At 53.1% G+C, this 24,229-nt stretch overlaps 8 protein-coding genes across 8 annotated transcripts; 5 read left to right on the top strand and 3 right to left on the bottom strand.

The window, feature by feature from the left end:
* Positions 1-374: 374 nt before the first annotated feature.
* On the bottom strand, positions 375-1,935 carry PG994_013897 (uncharacterized protein; the record flags this gene model as incomplete). The annotated part of the gene is made up of 5 exons (XM_066865306.1): positions 375-496; positions 633-1,192; positions 1,269-1,614; positions 1,679-1,822; positions 1,914-1,935. The coding sequence occupies 5 exons, from the start codon at positions 1,933-1,935 to the stop codon at positions 375-377; spliced, it is 1,194 nt and encodes a 397-aa protein (XP_066708435.1).
* Positions 1,936-2,780: 845 nt separating this feature from the next.
* On the top strand, positions 2,781-3,767 carry PG994_013896 (60S ribosomal eL43 domain-containing protein; the record flags this gene model as incomplete). The annotated part of the gene is made up of 3 exons (XM_066865305.1): positions 2,781-2,979; positions 3,415-3,623; positions 3,691-3,767. The coding sequence occupies exons 1-3, from the start codon at positions 2,930-2,932 to the stop codon at positions 3,765-3,767; spliced, it is 336 nt and encodes a 111-aa protein (XP_066708434.1). The 5' UTR covers positions 2,781-2,929.
* Positions 3,768-7,359: 3,592 nt separating this feature from the next.
* PG994_013895 (uncharacterized protein) lies at positions 7,360-8,691 on the top strand (the record flags this gene model as incomplete). The annotated part of the gene is made up of 3 exons (XM_066865304.1): positions 7,360-7,377; positions 7,430-8,126; positions 8,165-8,691. 3 exons carry the CDS (start codon positions 7,360-7,362, stop codon positions 8,689-8,691), a joined length of 1,242 nt encoding a protein of 413 aa, XP_066708433.1.
* A 158-nt stretch (positions 8,692-8,849) lies between these two features.
* PG994_013894 (uncharacterized protein) lies at positions 8,850-9,567 on the top strand (the record flags this gene model as incomplete). Its single annotated transcript, XM_066865303.1, has 2 exons — positions 8,850-9,040; positions 9,273-9,567. The coding sequence occupies 2 exons, from the start codon at positions 8,850-8,852 to the stop codon at positions 9,565-9,567; spliced, it is 486 nt and encodes a 161-aa protein (XP_066708432.1).
* A 1,885-nt stretch (positions 9,568-11,452) lies between these two features.
* Positions 11,453-12,190, top strand: PG994_013893 (uncharacterized protein; the record flags this gene model as incomplete). The annotated part of the gene is made up of 1 exon (XM_066865302.1): positions 11,453-12,190. One exon carries the CDS (start codon positions 11,453-11,455, stop codon positions 12,188-12,190), a length of 738 nt encoding a protein of 245 aa, XP_066708431.1.
* A 322-nt stretch (positions 12,191-12,512) lies between these two features.
* PG994_013892 (uncharacterized protein) lies at positions 12,513-13,771 on the bottom strand (the record flags this gene model as incomplete). The annotated part of the gene is made up of 4 exons (XM_066865301.1): positions 12,513-12,663; positions 12,736-12,787; positions 12,850-12,972; positions 13,060-13,771. 4 exons carry the CDS (start codon positions 13,769-13,771, stop codon positions 12,513-12,515), a joined length of 1,038 nt encoding a protein of 345 aa, XP_066708430.1.
* Positions 13,772-15,467: 1,696 nt separating this feature from the next.
* PG994_013891 (von Willebrand and RING finger domain protein) lies at positions 15,468-19,308 on the bottom strand (the record flags this gene model as incomplete). The annotated part of the gene is made up of 6 exons (XM_066865300.1): positions 15,468-15,783; positions 15,940-17,700; positions 17,758-17,980; positions 18,019-18,397; positions 18,454-18,878; positions 19,074-19,308. The coding sequence occupies 6 exons, from the start codon at positions 19,306-19,308 to the stop codon at positions 15,468-15,470; spliced, it is 3,339 nt and encodes a 1,112-aa protein (XP_066708429.1).
* Positions 19,309-22,840: 3,532 nt separating this feature from the next.
* PG994_013890 (uncharacterized protein) lies at positions 22,841-23,387 on the top strand (the record flags this gene model as incomplete). Its single annotated transcript, XM_066865299.1, has 2 exons — positions 22,841-22,906; positions 22,959-23,387. 2 exons carry the CDS (start codon positions 22,841-22,843, stop codon positions 23,385-23,387), a joined length of 495 nt encoding a protein of 164 aa, XP_066708428.1.
* Positions 23,388-24,229: the final 842 nt, after the last annotated feature.

Below are 24,229 nucleotides of genomic sequence, written 5' to 3'. Positions count from 1 at the left end.
CATACACTGGATCACGAGGGTAGCGCCCGAACAATTGGTCCATGTGCCGATCCGAAAAGAAGAAAAAGAAAAAAGAACATATCCAATCGCCGTATTTGAAACATTTCTGAGGTAAATCTCGACTGTCCTATATCTTAGAGGTTGTCCGAGATAAGACAGCTACTTATTTTCTGGCAAGAACGCAGAGAAGGGGTTATGCTCCATGAAACGTCGTTACAATGTTGCTCAGGGGGTCGATATCTGCTTTTCCTTTGAGCATAGGTCTCCAGCATACTGGCATAAAACCAGTGTGCAATTAGGTCGAATAATCCATAAGCAATATATATCACACCTCAATTTACGCATCCACCAGCTTCGTCTCGATCTTGAATCCATCACCGTCCAGGCGATCGATGAACCGTTGGCCCAAGCACGCGGGTGTGTACACACCCACCCTCGAGCTGTTGATCGTCCTTCAAGATGCTATAGGCTGCCTGTGCGAGACATGCCGCGGTCACTAGTGGAAGACTTAGTATAGCACATATGCCGCCAATTCCAAAGATGTTCCCCGCGACCCTTGCCCGCTTTTTCAAGGCAATGTGTGGACCCTAGAGGACAGTGATAACTGAGGAGTAGATAAGTATGTCACTTACAGAGATAGGGGCTGGCCGGATACTTCGCCTCGATCATAGCCACCTTGTCGCTCTTGGGCTGCACGTCCGGCACAGCCGTACCGCGCATCACGATGTACTCCTTGGCGGCGTCCTCCTTGCTGACGCCCTCGCCGGGCTGGAAGATGTTGCGGCGCATCAGGTTGCGGACCGGGGCGAAGAGGGCCAGCATGGTCATCCCGATGACGAGGCCGTAGTGGGTCACTATTCCCGACAGCGTGCTGCGGGCCCTGGCGTACTCGTGGTAGCTGAACCGGGGCCCATAGGACTCCTTCTGCCGCGAGCGCTCTTGCTGCAGCAGGCCCCACGTGCGCTGCACAATGGGCTCGTCCGTGGCCGCTGTCACCGATGTGCACAGTAGGCCCAGGTGGGGCACGGTGCGGACGCCAGTCAGCTTCGAGAACAGAGACGGCTGGGGTCCGTGGTACGAGTTGGGCACCGGCGACAGGGCGTAGGGTACCTTCGACGCGCCAATCTCCTTGAGGCTGTACGTCTCTACCAGTCCGAGGATGGTCGCCAGGGTTCCTCCAGACGGTTTCGTTCTGTCGTTGCAGTTAGTTTGGATCTGCCAGAAAGAAACCCCAACATTCTCCAACCCTCTCGTAGCGATTTACTTACTTTAAGTCGTGAATGCTGACCACGACGTCACTGACGGGGGCCGACAGCTTAGAACGGACGAGCTGGGCCATGGACCACGCGAGGAGATCCGACGGGGCAGAATCGAAGCCGCACTGGGGAATCATGACGATGCCGGCCTTCTTGGCGAGGGCTTCGTACTTTTGGATCATGGACAAGGTCCAAACCACCTCACCGGTGCAGTCGATGTAGTGCGTGCCGGCCTCGGCGCAGGCCTTGAACGCGTGCTCGCCAAACTGAGCAAAAGGGCCCACGGTGCAGATCATTGCAGAAGTCTTCTTGGCCAGGGCCAGCAGTTCCTGGTCGTTCAGATTGCATACCTCGATCTCTGTGTGTTTTTGTCAGAACGAGTGGCGGCACCAAGGGGGACAATAATGCCCAAATCTCCTTACCTGGCTGGACGCGGTCTGGGTTCAACTTCTGACATTCCGATACTACGCGCTTAAGCTTGTCTTCTGAACGACCGGCTACCGCCCACTTGAGATCTGTGGGTAGTCTCTTAGCGATATGCTCGGCCGTCATAAAGCCAGTATAGCCTGAAGAACGCGGGGTTAGTTACTAAGGACAATGTTTGGAATCGCTTGTGGTACTTGCCTGTAGCTCCAAAAACTACGATGTCATATTGACGGTTATTCTGCTTTGGTGCCATGATGGCCTATTGAGCAGTGTTGATACGCTCAAAAATAGTCAAGATAGGATGAAGTTGACAACAACAATGTAATGCGTGGATGATGCGACAAGAATCAAGCGGTATGAGGTGCAGTTACATTGATCCAATATAACATTCGAGCGGGAGGAGCGGATGTTACGAACTATATACTTTATTCAATCTTCAGGCTACTACTTGGTACCTCTTACTTTCATTAACCCCCTTGTAGAGAATCGGAGGATTCGACGATGCTATCCATGTCCATAGCGACCTTACTAAATAAAGTGCTTTAAGTTGAGGAGATTCAGCAATGACAAACCAGTCACAGTCGACAAACACCATGTCAGACGGCTCTAGCCGTGGACAAATGGCTGCGTAGGGAAAGCATCGCCGAACAGGCTTAGCGATAAATGGATCAATGCCTCGGCCGGCGAAATCCAGAAATTTCGTCAGTCTCGCGTTTCATGAATAGCGAAAGCCATGCAAGCTGGGCGAAACGGGCAAAGATCCCTCATAGGGCCTAGCATGTGCTGCGGATCATGGCCATGTATGTAGGCGGGAGGGGATAATTCATAGTAGAAGCAGAGCCCGGAAGCTAGTGTAATTGGTGGCATTGACTCTGAGGAGAGGGAACTCTTGCTTGGGTGATGTAAGCAAGGGCCACGAGCCGCCAATCAAATGCGACGTCGGCAGCTCCGTCAGAATTCAAAATCAACATCATCAATTGGCCGTGTGGCTGGTGCTGGCTTGGGCAGATCTTGGGGGAGCTTGCCGTGGCTGATGTGGCTTCAGCTCCGAAAGATCTAGCACCATCCAATCTCAGCTCGAGAGGTGGGTCGCCCACAAACCAACACACACTTGGACAATTTCGAGCCCTTTGGACAAAAAACTCGGGCACCGTCAAAAACTCACCTGACTTTTCTTAAGTGGTAACCAGCGATCAACTTCACCACATCAACCCCTCCCGAAGTCGACCACATACACATCAATCAAGATGACGAAGCGCACCAAGAAGGTCGGAGTGACCGGCAAGTACGGTACCAGGTAAGTTATCGCCAAAAAAATTCCGATGCCTCCTTGATCGAAAGCGACGCCCGAAACCCCCAAGAATCAACATGGCAACACGACATGCCACCACCACCACACCCTATTCCTCCTCGAGCCGGGAACCGAAGACATCGTGACGGGCGAGAGCCCGATGCGGTTGGGCAGCTGTACTTCTGATCTTACGTATTCTCCATCGGATCATTGGGGGATGAATTTTTCGAAAATTGCTCACTGACCTCCCCTTGGGATGGTCGTGGATCGCACACGAAATGAAGTACTTGCAGCTGCTCATCCTCGTACGGGACTCTGACCGAAGGGTGTCTTGGTTTTTTCAAGGGAATATGGTCGAATTGCCTAGTTGATGCCTTGGGGTTCGCGTGGACGTGGACAACAATTTTTCTCGAGGGCACTCAACAATATGCTAACCCAAAGTCCCTCCTTACAGATACGGTGCTTCCTCCGTAAGCAGGTCAAGAAGATGGAAATCACTCAGCACTCCAAGTACACCTGCACCTTCTGCGGAAAGGTCAACGTCAAGCGCACTGCTGTCGGCATCTGGAACTGCAGAGCCTGCCACAAGGTTGTTGCCGGTGGAGGTGAGCACTACCCCGAGGACAGGCTGGGGGGCTTCGACATTATGCGTGCATTTGTCCATCTTCCTGGCCATCCCCCCCCCCTAGTTCTGGCGTGGTAACTAACTAGCAATAGCTTACACCGTTGCCACCCCTGCTGCCGCTGCTATGCGCTCGACTCTGCGCCGTCTGAGGGAGATTGCCGAGGTTTAAGGTGGATGCATGGTTACGATTTCTGCATTTCGCTTGGGGTCAATGGGAGTAACGGTTTTCATGAGTTCAATACCACAAAAGGTTGAATGATGGTACAGCTTTGGTCCTCGGCCCTGGCCCACGGGAGAAACAGAGCAACGGAGTCTCACCAATGACAAGAATATGAAGAACACATCAAAATCCCAGGTTGCGAGCATGTGAGATGTGTAGTTGGTCGATTCGAGAGCTGGACGACGCGGAGTTGGTAACGGCTTACCGTGCGCCCACGCCCCCATGATCAACTCGGGACTCCGCGACGCCTCCGTTTAGATGGCACGATCCCAACGGTCTCTCAACAGCCGCCTACTCGATTGCCGTGTACACTAATTTGGTGAAATATTTATGTGCTGGTCGCTTTTGCATCTCTGGGCAATGGCATACAGCCTTGATCCGGATAACCATGCACAGTAAGAGCGAACTTCGTAGCTTTCACTATCTCTATCCTTGCGCAATTAACCATTAACTCCTCAGACTCCTACGTCATGACAGGCATATATGAGCCACGTCTTCCCTGCTGTCCACGATCAATGATCTATGCTGTTCGAGAGGAAGTGAGGAGGTAGGTAGGTCTCTGCCCCCCTGCTGCCAATATTATTCAAGTGGACGGGATTTCGGCAAATGGCGACAAGAAGCTACAGTGCAAGCCCGTGGATTTCAAGGATCCCTGCTTTGAAGCTGGCACTCGCAGCAGCCATCTTTCACGTGGTTGCGGGCTTAGTTCTTTTCGTTGCCAAACTCGAGCAAGCACTGTGGTGGTGGCACTGACGTTCGAAACGTCTTTTCCGTCCCTCAACTTTGCCAAATCGGGCGTCTAATACTCCGATGCAAACCTTGGCCCCTGATCTTGATCCCCTTTCCCTCTTGACACAAAGCCTGCGGCTCCTTTTCTGTGAGGAGGGAATGGCTTCTGAACTTCTGATTGTCATCATCCCATTTTATGGACCAGTGAAGCCCGCCATGAGCATGTTAGCTGGACCAATAAGTGGTCACGATTCCCTTGGGTTGATTGCTGTTGTGAAGCAATATCCTACCCTTGAGCTGACCACACCTCGTCGATGCCCCACCCAACCAGTGCCTCCTACCTAGCGGAGAACAGGAGAAGCCTCCAAAGATTGCGACTTAGAATCTTATTTTAGTTTTCTATCAAGTCAAATTGCCTTTTCTAGAGTACCGCGCCTCATAAATCCTTGATACGATATCTATATTTAATACTTTTGTGGTTCGCTAGAGACCCTTCTTCTAGGTTCGTAGAATTCAGAGTAGTGCAGAGTGCTTCTGCACAGGAGGATCGCGAGAAAGGTAGCATAGTAGTCAGTAGTCACCACACCCGAATTAGTTGATCATTACGCAGCCGGCCAGTGATGGTGTGGTTCCTTGGCATTTGCCCCTGCTCATCCATGGGGTGCTCGCCATAGGCAAGTGATCCTGTGTCAGCCATGAGCTAGCCGGGTCCGTGGTTGGTCAGGATGCAATATGTGCGACTACCACCCAAGTGTGCGCGGATGTCATGTAATGTACAGTATGCACCTCTAGATCAACCCGTCTCCATACGTACATAGCAATCGACCGTGTGCCGATTGATCCTATGAGCAGGGGAAACATGCATATGAGGCCGGGGAATTCGACACATTTAGCTGTCACCAACCATAGATACAGACCTAAGGTTAATGTCATTTCTGCACACGAACAATTACACGCACATATCTGACGTGAATGCCCACTTCTTGTAGGCCGTAGTAGGCCCCTGCTGCCCTGGTCTTACTCTCTCAGCTCCAGCCTTGTACGTGCGGCGGAGCACATATACACTGATAACAGGTACCTGTACCGCTCCCGGCCACTGCACTTGGATGGAAGATCTTGAAGCCAACAGCCAGTCAAGTCAAGAAGAGACAAAGGAAATAGAGGCATCGATTCTTCGACGTTCGAGTCCCTCATCAAGAGACGCTGCCTCCAGAGTTGCCGGTGCCGGCTGTCCGTATGTCCGCCTTGGCTTGGACTTGGTCTCAAAGGCCGCCGTACATAGTGGCTCCCTCATATCGTCACCGGTGGCATCAGCTGATTGGGTCTGCATCTCTGGGGGGATGGGTAGACGAGCGCTAAACTCGTCAGAAGTGCAGACGACGACGAAGCAACGTGAGCAATACCGCTCGCTCGAGTTTATCTCGTGCCGCCTAAAAGTAAATAGGTAGTATCTGGCCTACTTTTTGCCCACTCTGCTCTGCGGTTACGAAGATTGGGATTTGATCGAAACCACCTAAACCTACCTTCCATGTCGGTAAGCGGTAAGTTAGTCGAGCTATTAGGCTCCGCCCTCTTTCTCCAATTGTCCTGTCTTTCATTGATTGCTTGTTCCCATGCAGCGCAGCAGCAGCAGCGCACCTCGACCAGACCAGACCAGACCTCTCGGATTTATTATTGTTATTACGTACATGTACATTCACATTGCCTGCCTTCAAAGACTAACTGCCTTGGACCTGGTCAGACATCCATACTCTACACTCTACAGTACTGGGGCCTGGGATGTGGCACGACGCCCACCCTTTCTGCCTTCTCTCTCCCTCTCCAGGGTCCCAGTCTTGACCTGCTGTGAGTCCTGCCTTTTTTAAAAACCACCCCCAAAAAAAAACACCAGAGGCATTTTGGTATTTGCCGTTCAATCACATACGGGGAAGCACTCAAAGTGGGTTTGTTCTAAACAGTCCCAAACACCCACTTCCGAGAGAGGCTTCCTTCCTATTATCGTCGCCCCCAACACCATAACCAGCCCAGCCCTCTCTTTCGTCCTTCTCCATTCACCCACCTCCCAATCTCACCTAACCTACCTGACAACTTGGGAAGACTCATCACATCACTCCTCCCCCAAGCTCTTGAACTGGTCTTTTTCACAAAAGTAAAAGAGTCATTCAACATCATCGTCACCCAAACCATCCCTCCTCTTCTTTCTCAGCAACCACAACAGTTGAACTGCTGCACAACCACCCCTCCAACTTCCGCCCTACTCGATTCACTTGGCGCTTGGTCTTAAATACTTACTTTTGGCCTTACACTCCAGTATCAAAAAAGGGCCATTGATTGATCCATTCCATCCATCCTGCTCCCAGACTCTTTCTACCAACTGTTATTAGTGCTAAGAAAACGTTGTCCACTCTGTTCGCCCTGTGGCTGGCTCTTTTACACGTTCTTGCCTCCAACTTACTTTTTACCTACCTCCGTCCTTCGTGACCTCCCAAAACCCACATCACCCTTTTCCGAGGCATACCACATATATTTCCAGCTGCACTCATCACCACTGGAATTCTTGTTCCACCCAAAACCAAACAACCCAACCCCCAACCCACTTTCGAAGATAGGCTTTTAGCGTGTCGGCCATCCATCTGCCATCTCCCCTCCCATTCGCCACAGCAGTTCATCTCAAAACCCAACGACGCAATTGCACCAGGCTCAGAGTGGCTGCATCGAATCATTAGCTCGACGCAGTCCTTTTCTTCAGACCAAAGCTACTCCATTTATATGTCTGAGTATTGTCATCGGGATTTTATGAAATATTGCCCCCATGGCTGATCAGTGCATCGTCTGTCTAGAAAGCCTAGACGTGCACCCCACTGGTTGTTCCACCTTTGCAGGAGAGTGACCCTGATGTCGATGTGCCACATGACACGGCCGGCGCACCTGCAGCTGCAGATGCAAGTACCAATGCCGGTGACAGCACTCTTGCTGTTAGTGTAGCACCAGCAACACCACCAACCACTGCAAAACCATCATCTGCTGAATATGATGCCGTAACGTCAACAACATCCACTTCCGACGACTTTGTCGCCGACGAGGACAGCAAAATTGCTGAGATCGAGATATGCGGTCACGTACTTCACGATGTTTGCCTGCGACAATGGACCGGAAAGGCCAACAGCTGCCCTATATGCCGCCAGACATTTAATTCGGTTGTTGTTTATGACAGAGTTGGAGGTAAGTCTATACCACCCGCACTTATCAACCCCAAGTCACTGTGGAACCCCATAACTAACGAGTTCGCGACAGGCAACAAACTCGATTCGTACGCCGTTGCAGACAAGAAACAAATCGCCGAATTCGATGCACCAGCATGGCTCGCAGAGAACCCCGAGCCGGAGGAGCCTGCTCAACCATGTCCCATTTGCAATCGAAGCGACCAAGAAGACATTTTGTTGCTCTGCGATAGCTGCGACGCACCGTACCATACCCATTGTATCGGGCTGGACCACATTCCTCGCGGTCACTGGTTTTGCATGGAGTGCGCCGATGAGGGTGCAGCGCTTGCCGCAGCTGAGCTGGTCGATCCAGAGAGTGGCTTGTCCAGACTGGCCGGCTCTTCTGACCGGCAGTCCGGCTTTATGCCCGTACCCAAGCTGCACTGCGCCGCGAGCGCCAGCGAGCTCGCTCGGCTGAATGGCAGGGTGCATGGGGCGAAATCGCCGGACGTGTCTGGGATGTCCTGGATATAGACCTAAACAACCCCGAGGAAGATGAGGCTCTGTTAAATTACCGCCGAGTAGAGCGGCGGCGCGGGGGAACCCGACTAGGCAACGGGAGCTATCATCGAAGCGAGTTTGAGAGGTGGCAACAGCGCCTTCACATTGCAGATCGGCTCGGATCGCTCGATGCGTTCACAAACGGCATTCCTCAGGGCCGCAGCCTGGCCCGGTCTGTGCGACAGACCCCTTCCCCACCGCCGCCACCGCAGGAAACTCCGGAAGAAAAGGAGGCCTGGGGCGCTTTAGAGATGGCAAAGAAGGCATTGGGCACGGATCGATCTGGCGAAGCTGCCACTCCCAACCCCGGAAGCGTCGCAAGTCGCGCTCGACCACGGCGTCGCCACGAGAGCCGGCTCCGGAGCCAGAGCGAAAGCTGAAGCGACCACGAACAAGACGAGTCCCCCATGACAGCGCTGAAGCATCGTCCTCTAGACAGCCGCAGGCTGGACCGTCTTTGTCAGCTGCAACAGCAGTAGCGCCAACAGCACCAGCACCAACACAACCCGCTGCACGGGCTTCTTCTCCGGGTACAGCCATGCCATCGTTCTTGTCGACTCTTTTGAAGGAAGTAGAACTGAGCACGCCCTCGGACGACGAGACTGTGCGGACAGTGCTCGGCGTTCCTAAGTCCAACGGCGAGCATTCATCGCCTGCCTCCTCCCCCCTCGCCTTCTGGATACAGCAGCCCTCGTGCGCTGTCAGCTACGCCGCCGCCGCGAGGAATCAGTGAGCGATCTGCTTCGCCTCTCACACTCACATCTCGTATTGAGCCCATCTACCCACCCGCCAATTTCTCACCGAACCGAAATGGATCACCCAGCCGAATGTGTGGGAGTGATAGTAGCGACTCGGAATCAAAACCTCGTCGCCAACACAGCCCCAAACGAAACGGGACTGCGTCTCTAGAAATCCGACATCCTCGACCTCGCCGCCAACATACTACTCCGATCAAAACCAGTGTGGCGGGGCGTTCGCCCGAATCTTCACCCACTCGCGCCTCACCCACCCGAATCGCGCTTCCTCTAGAGACCAAGGAAAACATCTCGGCCATCACCAAAGCAGCTTTGAAGCCACACTTTAGGGCTGGTAGTATCAATGCCGACCAGTATACAGCCATCAACCGCGATCTGTCGCGCAAGCTCTACATGCAAGTTCCGGACGAGGGACTAGATCATGACACAAGGATCAAATGCGAGACTTTGGCCTCTAAGGAAGTTGCCAAAGCTGTCGCAGATTTGAAGACCGGAGTGTAATGGGAGCACTAATTTTCACGACTAATGAGGGCATGCTCTTTACGATATCCGGCGTTTTTATCTGGGGTCTCTGGCTTGCTTTTACATGGACAAACTCATCGTGTTGCCGGTGGGTTTGGGTCTCACGGAGTGACTATATGGTGCCATTTACACGGTGCTTCAAGGTCATGCGAGACAAGGAAACAGTTGTGTTGGGGGTCTAGGCTGTTTTGTACACCACCAGGCTCACATCTAGAGCACTATAGACTTCTTGATCACGGACGGAGTTTGGTCAGCATATATGTGCACATCAGCGGCGTTCATGGGCATCCTCTTGCTTTTGAACAAGGCATGGGTTATGGTTTTGATTTCGAGTCTGACCTGTACTATTACTAGTCTTTGATGTTATTGGGAGTACAGCTTATCGGGCGTGAGGGCGGGCGATCGATCGAGCCTTCGAGCCTTGTGTATCATGGACGAATAGCTGGGGAGTCAAACATGGGCGGCCTTGTAAGACTGGATTGTCTTGTGGCCGTTCGCGGCTCTGGATGTAGAATTTTGTAGATAGCTAGAGAGATGGTGCAACGAATACACTGGTTTCTCGAAATCGATTAGGGCTTATGGTGGTTCGCCGTGATATGGACAAGCTGATGGATCAGATCAGATGGCACATGCAAGTTTGGGATTTGCGGATATCCATATCTGCCCAATCCCATTCCCATGGCTCTTGCCCCCCGCTTCATGCTAGATTCCATCTACGTTTCCCGCCGAATGACGACTACGCGTGTAACTAACTATGAGATGGACCCGGATGGATTGCCTCGATCGCTGCTTGACTGAAAAGTGGTGGTAGTTGGAGGCGGTCAAGCTCAGGCGGCAAATGAGGGGCAGCATGAAGGATCACCTGCTTCCTTCCCTTGTGGGACTACTGCGACCTATTTTCATTCGCGTCGTAAACATGAACACGACGATAGTACGTCGTGTGGTGTGTCAGTCGGGTAGCGCGGGTACCTGGCAGATCACGCCAGACGAGTGGTAGATAGGTTTTCCATGATGGGCGTTTACGACAGCTAAAATGGAAAACTCGAGTGCGGTCCGTATTGCTCACGTAGAAGTATCAAATGCACGAGTGTGATGCGTACAAACATCGGGAGTAGTATAATTATGTACACGTTATCATACGTGCACACACCCATGGTAGAGACTACGGGCATACAATTACGCACAGAGGACAACATCAAAAGAATGTCAGCAGTATCTATCTAACAGCCAACCCAGTATGATTTTGCAGGAGCCGCTAGCGAAAAAGACTGCGTTGAGTCGCTCTGGGCACGCATGAATGATCATGACTTCGTGAGAAAAATACTTGGTAAGAACAACCAAGTGTTTTTTGCGTATGTCCTGATGATAAGGATTTGTGCCCTTAAGATTGAAGAAGGAAAGAAGAAGAAAAGAAGAGCGAACGCTACGGGCTGGTGGTTTTGTCTGTTTGCTAGAGGTTGGTGGTGGGGCTCGGCAGTATGTCCCAGTGTGGCTGCTGTGGCTGCTGTGGCTGCTGCCTGTGGCTTCAAATTACTGGCTGGATGTTAGTTAGCTCTCGAGTGTCAACCAACACCTCCCTCATGCCATGCCAGCACCACCCGATACGCATAATAACTTAATTCTCGACTTCTTAAATCATTGATTCATTGATACGATTGTCACAAGCTTTATTCGCTTACTGGTCCCCTTTCTTGTGTCCATCCCTGGTGATGAGCTCAGCATCGTCTCACAAGAAGGGCACCGGCGGCCAGGGTCAGCTCGTTGACTTCACCAAAGACACCATGCCCGAACCGACCACGACAGGAACCTTCCCGAGGTTCATGCAGCTGCCCAAGAGCTACGGGATGCCGTCTGGAAATTCGCCATGCCCGAGGATGTGTCGGAGCTTCTTTTCTACGACGGGCCAGAAACGCTGTCGACAGACGAGGAGGAATCGTCATCCGTCATGGTCAACACGGGGTACCCGGCCCTGATGCACGTGTGCGCCGAGTCTCGCGCTATGGCCAAGCGCGAGAACTACTTCGAGTACTCGCGCAACGTCGACATGGAGATCCCCATGCGCAAGTTCCACCCGGAGCTCGACGTACAGTACCTCACCGTCTGGGACGCCGAGGACGCGGCTCCGGCCCCGGGCTGCCGGCACGTGACGGGGCTGGGCATCATGCAGATGCGCTACCAGTGGATGTGCTCATTCGAGACGTACACCCACCTCGTGCCCGCCGCCTCTGTGGCAACAGCAGCAGGAGGAGCAGCAGAGGGTGCAGCAGAGGGTGCAGCAGCCACAACCACTCCTGTTGCCGTCACGCCGTGGGCGATGACTGGGGGACTTCTAGACGCCTACGCACCCGGCACTTCCACTTCCGCCGGTCCTCGATACCGCGCCCGCGTTCGCTCCGTTGACCCCGAGTTACTGGTGGATGAATCGGAGGCCGAGCGGTTACGCAAGATGGAGCAGTACATGTGGAACGTGTTCAACGCGCGTTGCGGAATCGACGATTCGCTGGACCCGACCTGCCCACGGCCTCACTTCAGGACAGGCGTGTTCGAGATGTGGCTGAAGGACAAAAAGGGCTCGCCCGGCTGGTATCCTGCCGACTACTGATGCTCACGACGCGAGAGGGGATAATGGAATGTGTCGAATAAGAACAACATCAATATACCTGCATTGAAGCACCAATGGTTCGGTTCGGCGTTCGACGTGTCTACTCTGCTTTTATGTGCCCAATGTGCTGGCCCTGTTGTCAACGCCGACAATTGATTTAGCTACACAGCCGAATGATGATACCGCGCCATCACCTTACTCCAGTGCATGATTTGCCAGGTCGAATGTCTTTATGTCTGGATTTGTTATTTGTTTGTTTATTTATTTATTTGTCAAACGATGCAGCCTTCCCTGAAGTGCAGCCGGTGTCCTAAGTACCATCTTAGAAAGACACAACAATCTTCTTTGCCGAAACGCCTGCCTTCTGCTTATCGAAAGCCGCCTGCAGTGAATCGACACCCCTGCCCACCACCTCGGGAGCGGGTGCGGGCTTGAGCTGGCCCGACTTGAGGGCGCCGGGGACAAAATCCTGCCTGTGATGGTGGTATTATGGTTAGCCATTGACAATTTGGTCAATTGAATGAGTGGGGACGTTCAAAACTTACCAGACAGCCTTGCCAACATCGGGATGTTGGCTGAAGATGGTGACAGCGAAGACTAGAAGGCATCAATCGTTAGAATTCATCGAGGCTCATCCGAGAGGAGTAATGAAAACTTACCACCAGCAGACTTGACGTTCTCCGGCAGGCCTTCAGGAGGCGGCAGGACGGTGGTCATCTTTCCTCCACCGAGCTCCGACACAACTTGAGCGGCTTGCTTCTCGCAGTCCGGCAGGCCGATCGCTATACATGACAATTTGGTTAGCTACTGGAACTCTTGACCTGTGCCTGCCGCCGACCATACGAGGTTCAGGAAGGGAGAAAGCTTACAGTCATAGACACCGGCGAGCTCGCCCTTCTTCAGCTCAGCCACCAGGTTCTGCACCAAGTCCTTGTCGCTGTAGTCGAGCACGGCGCGGGCGCCGAGGCTCTTGAGCAGATCGAAGTTGCGCGGCGACGCGGTCGAGACGACCTCGTAGCCGGCCGCGACGGCCAGCTGGATGGCGGCGGTGCCGACGCTGGAGCTGCCGCCCCAGACCAGGACGGTCTTGCCGTTCTTCTTAGTGGGGTTGTGGCTGGGCTTGTCGAGGCCCAGGTGGTCTGGCTGGAACAGGCCGGCGGCGGCGGTGGACAGGGCCAGCGGCAGCACGACGCCCTCCTCGAAGGAGACGCTGTCGGGCAGCTTCGCGACGCTGCCGACGGGCGCCACCACGACCTCCTGGAAGCCGGCCTGGTCGAGCTTCTTGTTGCCGAGGAACTGCGAGTGCACGATGACGCGGTCGCCTGTCTGGTAGGCCTGCTCGGCGGCGGCGTCGCCGCGGCCGACCTCGAGCACCTCGCCCGCCAGGTCCTCGCCCAGGATCGTCGGCCACTCGCTGATGAAGGCGCCGTAGTCCTGGATCTTCCAGTCCACCGGGTTGATAGCCACGGCCTTGACGCGGACCAGCAGCTCGCCGGGGCCGGGGGCGGCCGAGTCGCGCGAGGCTGTCCGCAGCTTCTGGTCCTTGCCGTCGAGGAAGGCGGCTTTATGTTGATTCACCATGTTGTCTTTGGATTACGGGAATGTATGCGTGTGAGATGGGGTGATAATGTTTGATAGTAGTTGTACTAAATATGGTAAATAGGTGAGAGGAGTAGGGATATGTATACCCTTATGTAAGTCGTGTAGGTCACGGAAGAAAGAGAATCGAGCTCCACCACGTATGGAGACAGGGGCATGAAGAAGGGAAGGGTTCATAGCAGGTATTTATTTGACATCATCGATATTTACCCGCCCCCGGCGCCTCCGCCCTTTCTATTCTTGTAGGTTCGGGGATGTTCCACAGGCGGCCTGTAGCGACACACTTAAATCCGTCTCTGCTCCAGCGGGCAGTAGGCAGGCGGGTAAGGCGGGGCCAGAACTTTACACCACGCGGCTTGCATCTGCCATGGCTATTTCAAACATGTATGTATGTATGCCATGGTTTAGCGATCGGGGTCGGGGACGATCTCCCTATTTTCCGCGGTTTCTGCGCATATGCATTCAAGCGTACCTACACTAACCGCTGCCACGTTGACGTAGGATCCATCCACTAGCATCGGATTTCCAAGCTGGATTGAGTATGCATTGATTAGACCCCCGATTGAACGCTCCGGTTCTAGAACGCAATTAGCGATATTGCCGGGCTCTCTGCACTGGGAAAATCTACCAGATTCTAGTGGTGGTGCTGGTCCTGGTGCTATTGTCGTTAGAGCGTTGGAACGTCAATCTGCAAGCAATCAGGCCGAGGCTGGCCCGTTTGGACCCATGCTAGCCCTGCTGAAGCAAGAAGTACCGGCGCATATGCCGAGGCACTCTCACTGCTGCATCGGTTTTCAAAACGAAGGACTTGAGTGAAGTGCATATGTAAGCCAGCCTGGTTATCAAGCCAATAAAGACCTGTAAGCTGGAATGTGCATATCATTCTCGCAGTGATGAGGGGACTCGGCCTTAGTAGCACTAAATTCCGTCTCTCTCGGACATGGAACAATAAACACCATAGGCAGTGTCACAAGAACTGGAGGAACAGTTGAGATTCTTTGACTCTATACACGGAAATGTGCAGTTAGGGCATGGATCGTCGTAAAACTATACATCAGGTACACATCCGCTGCAAATGACAAGGCAACCCGCTATCTTTCGATGCAACCAACTCCATACGCGCTGGTCCTCCTCGACAGGACCCAAACCCTGCCAGGCACCCAATTTGATTCCCTCCTCTTGCCCGATATGACCTTCGCGTCCCTCCCTTTACCAAACCCAAGCCCCTCTCGGGAACTGCAACAAAGTCTCAAGATGCCCTGATTCTCTCCACCAAATCAAAAAAAAGAAGTTGAAAATGGTTCCTGTGACAGAACGCAGAGATGCTGCGCTATGCTATAGCCAACAAGTTTGAGCAAAACCCGAGAAATATGAAAAAGTCGTGAAGTGGTATCATATGATCTGACCAGAAACAGCAACGAAGTCCCCCAGATACAGACGGCTGGCAGAGGCGACCAGAACATAAAACCATGTAGGAGAAAAGGATATAGGGCAGGAAATGAAAGGCGAACCACGAAGGCGCCGATCAACAGCAAGCTCGGACGGGGAATAAAAGGATATAGGGGTAATAACGTGTTGCCGTAAAGGTCGTAGGTCTATAATGCCATCGTATGTATAAACCCTTGCAACGATAAAAGTATATATTTTGGAACGAAAAGGGAAGAAGTCATGGCCTGGATCAAGGCTCTTCGACGATGCCCTCTCCACCGGCATCGTCTCGCCACTCGCGGCTCTTGTCGGTGAGCTTCTTGACGCCACCAATCCTAGCGGCCCAGAGGCTTTCGATGGGCGTGCGGAACGTGTAGGCTCGCTGGCTGCTGATGACGCCAATGGCCTGAAGCACCGCTTTGCGGCTGTCGCGGCTGAAGACGGCAGGGTGGTTGATCCACTCCAGACTAGCTTCGAGCTCGGCATCGAGCGCAGACACCGTGTTGGCATCGATGCCCACCGTGTTGCGGAGTGTAAGGGCATCATTTGGACCGGGACCGAGAGAGCTGGGGCGGGTAGCCGTTGACTGCCGAGGATGTCACCGAAGCCGTCGGCGAGGGACTGTGCTTTCGATCGGGGGTCGCCGACGTAGGAGAGCCGTCCGCGCCGGGGTGCGGGGTGGACGAATTGGACTTTGGCCCAGGTAGAGGTGGCGGGGGAACCGGTGGCAATCCACCTTGCCGAGACCCCGAAGGATGGTTCTAGTCTCGTTCAGAAGGGTTTGGGCGCGATCGTGCTGGCCTCGAGACACCAGCGTCAATGCTCTAGTGAGCATGTCCGAGGTAAGAAGTTCCATTCGGCGTTGGACAATGTTGGGGTGAGGAGGAATCGGAGGGGCGTTCTGCCATGATGATTTCTTCTGGTCGGTGGTGGGAGGAAGCATCGTGATGGCCAAAAGCGAGGGCCGCGGAAGGTGTATTATGCTGCCTTCTCGCAGGATGTCACCCCATACCAGGTCCGCTTGCAGCAGAGGCAGCTCCTCAACCGAGAGAGTTCGTTGATCTTCCTGATCCATTGGCCCGCCTAGGGCTTCCAACCCAGACACGATGGTCTCCCACGGATCCTGTGGAAGCTGGTCCTGAGAAGCCGTGTCGGGAAGAATGACCAGCTGCACAAGGATGTCCCTCTTGTCGCCAAACCGAAGGTCACCAAGAGACGCTTCCGCGTCACGCCCAGTAGCCCTCTTGGTGATCTGGAGAGCACCGCTGATTTTGTGGAATTTGGCTGGCGAGCCCTCGGGAAGCTTGAGCCTAAGCTTCACGTTCTGGTGCGACAATGTCTGCATTGAACCCAAGCAGCCAGCCAAGCACTCGCGAAGCATCATCCAGTCCTTGACGTATGTGTACGACGCCTTCGTCCTCGTGGACAACTCGATCATAGTATCAGGCTTGTGCGTCATGCCCAGGCCAAACGAGTGAATGCTGATCTTGGCGGCTTCAGCCCGAGACACCACGAAGTCGACGCTGTCGGCGTCGGATGTCGATGCATCGCTAATGAGCATAATGGATGCAATCGGGTTGTTGTACTTGCGCTGCATCAACAAATCCATGGCAACGTTGGCACCTTCCACAACATCTGCACGGTGGCTCTTTTGTCCTACAGGTCGGATGGATGCCAGTACGTTATTCCATCCATGCCAAGCTTTGGTCGTCATACCAACGATTGGCACACCACCACCTCCCGACCCGAAGGTCACCAGACCCATGCGATCACGCTCTCCAAGGTTGCCTACCATGAACTTGAGGGCATCGCGAACGAGGTTGATCTTAACTCCCTGCATCGATGATGAGATAGGCACAACCACCACGACATCGATAGGTACGTGTACAGTGGGAAACAGCGGGCTCTTCGCAAAGTTGGTGTATTCTGTCGGAGCAGTGGTGCTCGATTTGGGACCGCCCCATGACGATGCCTGGGACGAGACGCGTTGCGGGCGTTGAGAGCGACCCCAGTCGTCTTCATCAGTCTCGGAAGTGTCGAAGTCGGGACTCCTGACTGGCGATGCTTCGGTGGCGTTCAGATCAAGCAATGCCTGCTGCCAGAGCTTGAGCTGGTTTCTGTTCTCAAATCTGAGATGGAATGATGGCAGCTCGGACACGGAAAGGCTCAGGGTGAGGACGTTCTCATCTACTGGGGCCTGCATCAATTTCGTGCGCCTCTCCGATTTGTCCGACAGACTAAACTTACCATTCCCAGTCTCGGTGACTTCATTGAGGTGCTTCTTGATCAGAATTGAGCCTTTCAGAGTACACCTGGTCGCTTTCCTAGGATTGCCGTTTTCGTCCCACTGGTGCGGTGCCGCCATATTCTTCTTCTCTTTCACACAGATGAGCATTTCAGCGAATAAGAAACACTCCAGTTCCTGCCATGAGACCTTGTCCTTGCCGACGCGCAGTGTGCCGTATAGACGAAGTTTGCCGAACCTATTATTCTGTTAGCGTGACGGAGCAACTACTTTTTGTGAGCCGTTGTATCCTTACCTGTTGAAGTCCAGGCCATGCCAATTATCGACGCGATTTCGCAGGTTCTCCGTCATTTCATCGAGCACCTCTGGGGGCTCGTAAGGATAGAATCGGGGCTTGTTGCTCCTTGCGGGAGAAGGCGGCCTCTGTGGGAAAGCATCCTCGATCCGCGCTTGAGGCATCGGGGCTACAGAGCCGAGGTCCTCCGGGTCTGGCCTCCATTTGTTGTCCGGAACTTCCACTGTCACCAGACAGGTAAGGGTCTGTTGTTGCCGGGACTTGTTGATAGTAGGGAATTCAGATCGTACTGTGACAGTAGGCGGGGAATGGGGTTTCGTGCCATTGTGCGCGGGCTTCCTGGTGTCGTTTCCATGGCTTGCAAATCGTAGTCATGACGGCGCGATGGAACGCTCTGGGCCGTTTCAGCATATCCAGTAGAAGAAGCCGCGCCAGTTGCTTCACTATCGCTACGGGCATGGCGCGAGTTTGCAGTATATCGTTCCGAGGACGGCGCCTCACGGCTATCTCGATCACGGCTTTCCCGATCACGGCTTTCTCGAAGACTGCCCCTAGTCACGCTTTGGCCTCCACTCGATTGCGGACCTCGACTAGACGGCACCGGGTCATCCCAAGGTCCTGCTGTTGGCGTAGGTGTATGCTGCGATCGGGAGTCGCTGGTAGATGCGGATCGTACCATGTTGGTTATTTCTCTACAGAATGGGCAGACCCATCAGAAATTTGGCTCGCATTCAAAGCAGCAGATTGGACCTTACCGATATCCAACACGTTGCCCCCACGACTCGTGTCGAGGTGTAGCGGCGCATTGCACGAGGGGCAATACTGTGACTCGAACTCGCGAATGAATTCGTAGAAGCAGGCCTCATGGGAGACATGCGAGCATTGGAACTGCAGAATGCGCTCGCCGCGGAGGGTGTGTTCCAGAGGCTCCTCACAGACCGAACACTCGCTGCCGACGAAGGTGCGCTCCCTACGATTGCGACTCCGGTCCGCACTCATCATGCCCGACATATTGCTACCCGCACGAACCGTGTCCCGCGAGGACACGGAGGCTGCTGATGATCGGAGCGACGGCGTTCGGCGCGGGGAACCGTGGATGTTGCCGGCGGCAATGGAATGGTCTAGAGAAGGGTTCTACGTTAGCACTGTTGTCTGACCGCAGTGGCGATCGAGCGTTGAGTAGATGTTGGGCGCTTCCGCCGACTTCTAGTGGCCACGGGGAAACGTGGTGGCTCAGTCTAGCGATTTTGCGCTTTGCGCCAGCTCTCTCAACGGCTCGATGGCATGCAAGCCAGGATGCGCCTCAAGTGACTCACTCTTTTCGGGAAAGGAGGAAGTAGGTGAATAGGTATCCCAATCGTCTCGAGCGGGGACTGGATGTTGCGGTTGTTTCGGTTTTCTCTTCTTGAAGGAACTCAGGGAGCGGAACGAACGGGAATCAGAAGACAACTTGTTCGACAACCCAAGCTCAAGCAGGCTGGAGACCTGTGCGTCCCGGGCCCTCTGCTCTTTTGCAAGACCTTGTGTTTTCGACGATGATCGACTAAACATGTGGCCAGGTACCTAATGAATTAGGTGGATGGCGCAAGGGTTGAGTTTAAAAGGGAAGAAGTAGGTATGCCTGGTACGCGACGGTACGGCAGTACAGTAATGTAGTAAAGTAAGTAGGATCCGCTGGGTAAAGTAAACCAGACCCGTCGAGGAACTTAGGTGTTCCGGGGTTGGTTGGTTGGCGGTGGTTTCTTGGAAAAGTTATGTCGCGGATGGTTTGCGTACCCGGGGTCTGTTTCAAAAGGTGGTATCCTTAATGCTGGTGGTAGAAAGTCCCGAAAAGGTGGCGCATCGCGTTTATGTGCAAGCTTCGTTTCGCGGAACGGTTTGCTCTTGTTGCTTTTTCCCCCCTTCCTTCGCCTTTGAGTGAGACAGTCTGACGGGATGATTGAAGCTTGTCGACTTGTCACCGGCTTGCTGTCGGAGAGAAGCTTGAGCTTATTCGCCAATACAGTCAAGAGGGAAATGGCCCGACGCTTTCCTGATACCTCCTGCAGCTTGGTGTGTTGGTAGGGCAAGGTACCTCGAGTATGGTGCCTGGCTAATTGCCCGTTTCCTGCCTTATGATCCAATGAGTAGAACTAATAAAATAAAAGGGGTCTGCTGCTGGAATTGGCGAAAAGCAGGATCTAGCGCAGGTCCGGTGCCAGTTTTGGGTCGGTTCGAGGAAAATAGGCGTCCCAAGTTTGGAGTGGTTCAAAGTAGGGATGTACTGCGATGCGATGCGATGCTGGGCTGGCTGCTCAAGCGAGACCAATCAGAGGAGACAAGGTGCACCTCGTCCTTCGGCGTATTGCAATTACTAAATTCGGCGTCCGGCCTGCTTCGTCGCTCGCGGGAGTGTGTGGCTAGATGCTTCGAAGCCCGTTACAAGTTGATAGGTTACAAAATGACCTGCGAATTCCAGTGCCGCCGTTCGTAATGGTTGGTGCGACTGCGCCACTTCCTAGCTTGGGATTGACGAGAAAGAAAAAGTCGTGCGAGTCGTGAACAGAATAAAAGAGACGGAAAGTAAATACGCGAGTAGGTTCGGCCGGGTGGGCGCAAAGTCAGCGTCGCAGAAAAGAGAGAAAATCCTAACGGGGTGCTCCTATATGAAGTATGTATGTAGGTTGTATGTACTTTTATTATGGGATGCGACCTGCAAAATGAGCGAGCCGGTCAAGTTGATGGATTGGGAGGGAAGGGGAGCGGCAGTCAAGCAGTATAAGGAATCTTTCCAGCCGATCGGTAAGAGAGAAAATTTTGGGACTCCAATGGGATATTATTTCATTTCGAGGCCATCCTCTTCTCCCCCCAGACTACTACACTACCGCATAGCATTGTGCATCTCAACCCTCGCTGCACGCATGGCCCTGCTGCCGTGGACCACGCATCCAGGCATCCAATCCCCCGTCTGGCTAGCCCACGGCCAGCTTGCCCAGTCTCAGTAATGAAGAACCTAGTCGGGAGGGCACCGCAGCAGAAAGTGCCAGGCTTGTGAGGGTGGAGGCAGGCTACTGTAGGAAGGTGGGGTGTCTGCAGAAGAGAAAAGAGATGGTCGCCATGCGCTTGCCAGGGCATGCGCTTGCCAGGGGTTCCCTGTCGATGACACTCCAAAGACTTCAAAGTACCTCGGGACTGTACTTGGAGATACTCCTCGACTCGCAGGCCTGATTAGCAGAAGCCGGGGTGTCGATGTTCGCTCATCCCCAGCCAGGAAATTATGGGCTTCCTTTTTCCGTTGCTCCTCCAGTGAATACTGTAAGCAGTCTCGGCGGCGCAAGATGAGGGGGGATTCACTTTGTAAAGCATACGTAGAAGCAATTGATAGGAGCTCGCAAACGCCGAGTTGAAAAAGCAAACATTAGGTCAGCAAAAGTACCTAGGATCTCGTGATGCGCACCCAATTAAGTATACACGCATTGCGTCAATCCTTCCAGAGCTGGCAAGGCAGGCTGGGCGGGCATCAATAAGCGGCAGTCTGATCAGGAGATCAGAGAGCCGGACGATCAGCCCTGACTCCTTTGGGGGACTGTCCGGATGTGTGGACCTACTCTACCCCCCAATCTGGAAATACCCACATAGTGGCATAGGAGCCCCTTTAAGGTCGGACTTGATATACGGAGTACATACCGGCAGTATACGCCCAAGAGTACATGTGCTTGATAGTTATCTGCCCCGGCTTTTTTTTTGATTTTTTTTGACATGTGCGCATGTCAGCTTGCCGTACGGACTTGGCACGATGATAACATGCAACAGTCGTGAAGGTAAATTCCAACAACGTACCCGTTGTAGGGCGGTTTTTGACGTGTGCGCTATCGCGGAAGTTTGTGCGATTGAGTTCATCGACACGCCACTTCCGGTAAGGAGCGCTTCTAAGAAAAGAAAAGGGGGACGATGCAGCCACATGATTCGCGAAAGTCCACGGACTATCGTCTAAGGGATCGGCTGAGGACTGGACCACGAACACATGTAAGTACCAGCGGCGGCAAAGAGTGACCCGTAGCGTAAGGGCTCCGAGCACCGAGCGCAGACCTGACGCCACTGCAATGTGGTAAAGGAAGCACTGTTATATCCTGTTTTATTCTTGTACCGCAGCAGCATTCACACTCATTGAGTCTTACAGGAGCAAAGGCAGACGACAGGCACAGCCTTCTGACGTCGAAGGCTATACTTTTGTTATGCGTATATTGTTAGCACTTATGTGGACCATTTGCACGTAGCGGCGACAGAAGCTCTCCAGTTCATATAGAGCGGCCACGTCGTATTTGGATACAAGTCTGATAGATAGACACTTACTACGGAGTACTTGCAGCTGTGTTAGATGCAGATCATGGGATTAGGCTCCTGGGTGGCGAATGTGTTGTGTTGCCTTTCTTAGCGATCATATGGAGCTGTGAGTGCATGACCCCTGAGCAAAACTCTTCAGCTGTCGTTTGCTCGTGCCAAGGTACTACGTATGCTATAAGTAGTTGAAAGCTGAGTCACTACCTAGGAGATAATAAATCAAAGTTGGCCAAAAAGCAACCCGTCGTAGGGTTTCCCGGGCGAATACCTCAGCTGTAATCTCATCTTGTATATGCACGCCTCGTTGAATATGGAATGGATGCTTCGGACGACATAAACTCTATCCAAGCTGCATTGCAGATTTTCTAGAATACGATCATCATCTTTCGTATTTGAGTCGTGCCTTTGATTACATCGATCAGTGCACGGTATTTGCGGAAGGTGCATGTGTGACTGAAGTACAGATATTCAGTAACTGGCGCGATGTTCTGATCGCGACTTGCTCGGATATAGGCGCCCACCCGACATCTTGTGGATTGATGATATATACTCACGAGCAACTAAAGTGTGCATGCCTCGATGTCTTGATCTGTTGCTCTCGCGACGGCGTCAGAACTCTCATCTATTTTTCTACATACCAGGACCACCATTCACAGGGGCAGAGGGACAGAACATAAATCCATAGGGTTACGGGCCGCAACGGCCCCCGCATCATGGCAGTTTGTGGCTGTTGTTGTGGAGGGTCTATTCACCTCACGCCATCATGGCCAGGTCAGAAGGCTCTGGAGGTTCGCAGCATGTCTGTATTACTCACAGCTTCGTTATCAATGTATTGCGAGTCATCAAGGTGGCTACATACCTACAAGTACATACTTACACAGCCACCTGTTAACCTCCATTACCACGCGCTATTGCGGAGCAAGGCCACCCCCACCTTTGCGGAGCGGGACGAAACATACAACTGGGCAAGCGAAGAAGCAATACACATGTACCTTGCCGGAATCGACCTGTACCATCAATGGACTTTGACGTCGACAGCTCAAAAAGGCACCCGTGCAGAGCGTATTCCATGTGTGCGCCTTTTCATCGGTCGTCTTTTCATCGGTCGCCTTGGCTCAGCATACTTGGTTCCCTATGTGCCCAAACAGCCAGCAAGGGTTGCCTGTCAAGTCGCTTGTGAGACATCGGCATTAGCTCCAACAATGTCTGTGGATGCCTCCGCTCTCAGCAAATCGGAAGCTGATCCAGCAATCAGGGACCAGTCAGAGAAACAGCAAGCTTCAAACAAGCCTGCTGCGTCGTGCCTTTGACAAACAAGCATCGCAGTATGTACAGTCCGCAGGCTGGCAGGGCGTCCTTAATACATATCTGCCGCATGCAGTACCCTCGACCTGCAATCCTGGTCTGTTCCATCGTCTCTTCGTCATGATCACGGCATGCGAAGACCATTGAGCTACCGATGTATCCAAGTCAAAGATACCCCTCCATGGATCAGGGACGGATGACCATTGTGAGGTTCATTCTAACACTGCGTAAGGCAGCATTTTGGTGAGTACAGTATTGAGACACATCATTACGGTTAAACGTGATAGGGCTACTTGATGCCCGTTGAAGACGCTAGACCCGTGTCGTTTGTGAGTTGTCAGTCGTCAAAAATAATATACAGGTCATAAAATTCAAGGCAACCCCGCAGCATCAATCAATACCTTCAAGGCCCTAGATTTCTCAAGCTCTAGAAGCTTCCCGGTAGCGATCCAACACTCAATACTCCCATGCATCATTGAGTTGGAAGAAACCCCTCCTATTACTGGGTCAAGGGTGTGCGTCGCAGGCTCAATAGTCCCCTGCAACTGGGACTGCTGGGGGAGAGAGCACCACTAAACAGTGGGGGTCGGGGCTAGAGTCAACATGCATTCTAACACTTCTTCCAGCAAAGGAGATATGCGATCAATACCACTTGACCGGTCATATGGGTGTCTCGACTCTCGGGCAGAAACATGATCGACTTCTGCCCTCGTTTCGTGGCGTCTTCCTCCGTTTCCGAATGAAGCGGGGCGTCTAGCAGGTCGGTCAGCTATGTAGATGTCTTTCTTTGAAGGGGAAAACATACCACTTTTCACGGCAAAACGATTTCGAAAACTGTCCAATTCCG

The sequence above is a fragment of the Apiospora phragmitis genome, assembly GCF_038363925.1.
Source record: "Apiospora phragmitis strain CBS 135458 chromosome Unknown utg000013l:1.0-2965645.0:1.0-2969333.0, whole genome shotgun sequence".
NCBI lineage: Eukaryota > Fungi > Ascomycota > Sordariomycetes > Amphisphaeriales > Apiosporaceae > Apiospora > Apiospora phragmitis.
This window is presented reverse-complemented; position numbering and strand designations above follow the sequence as displayed.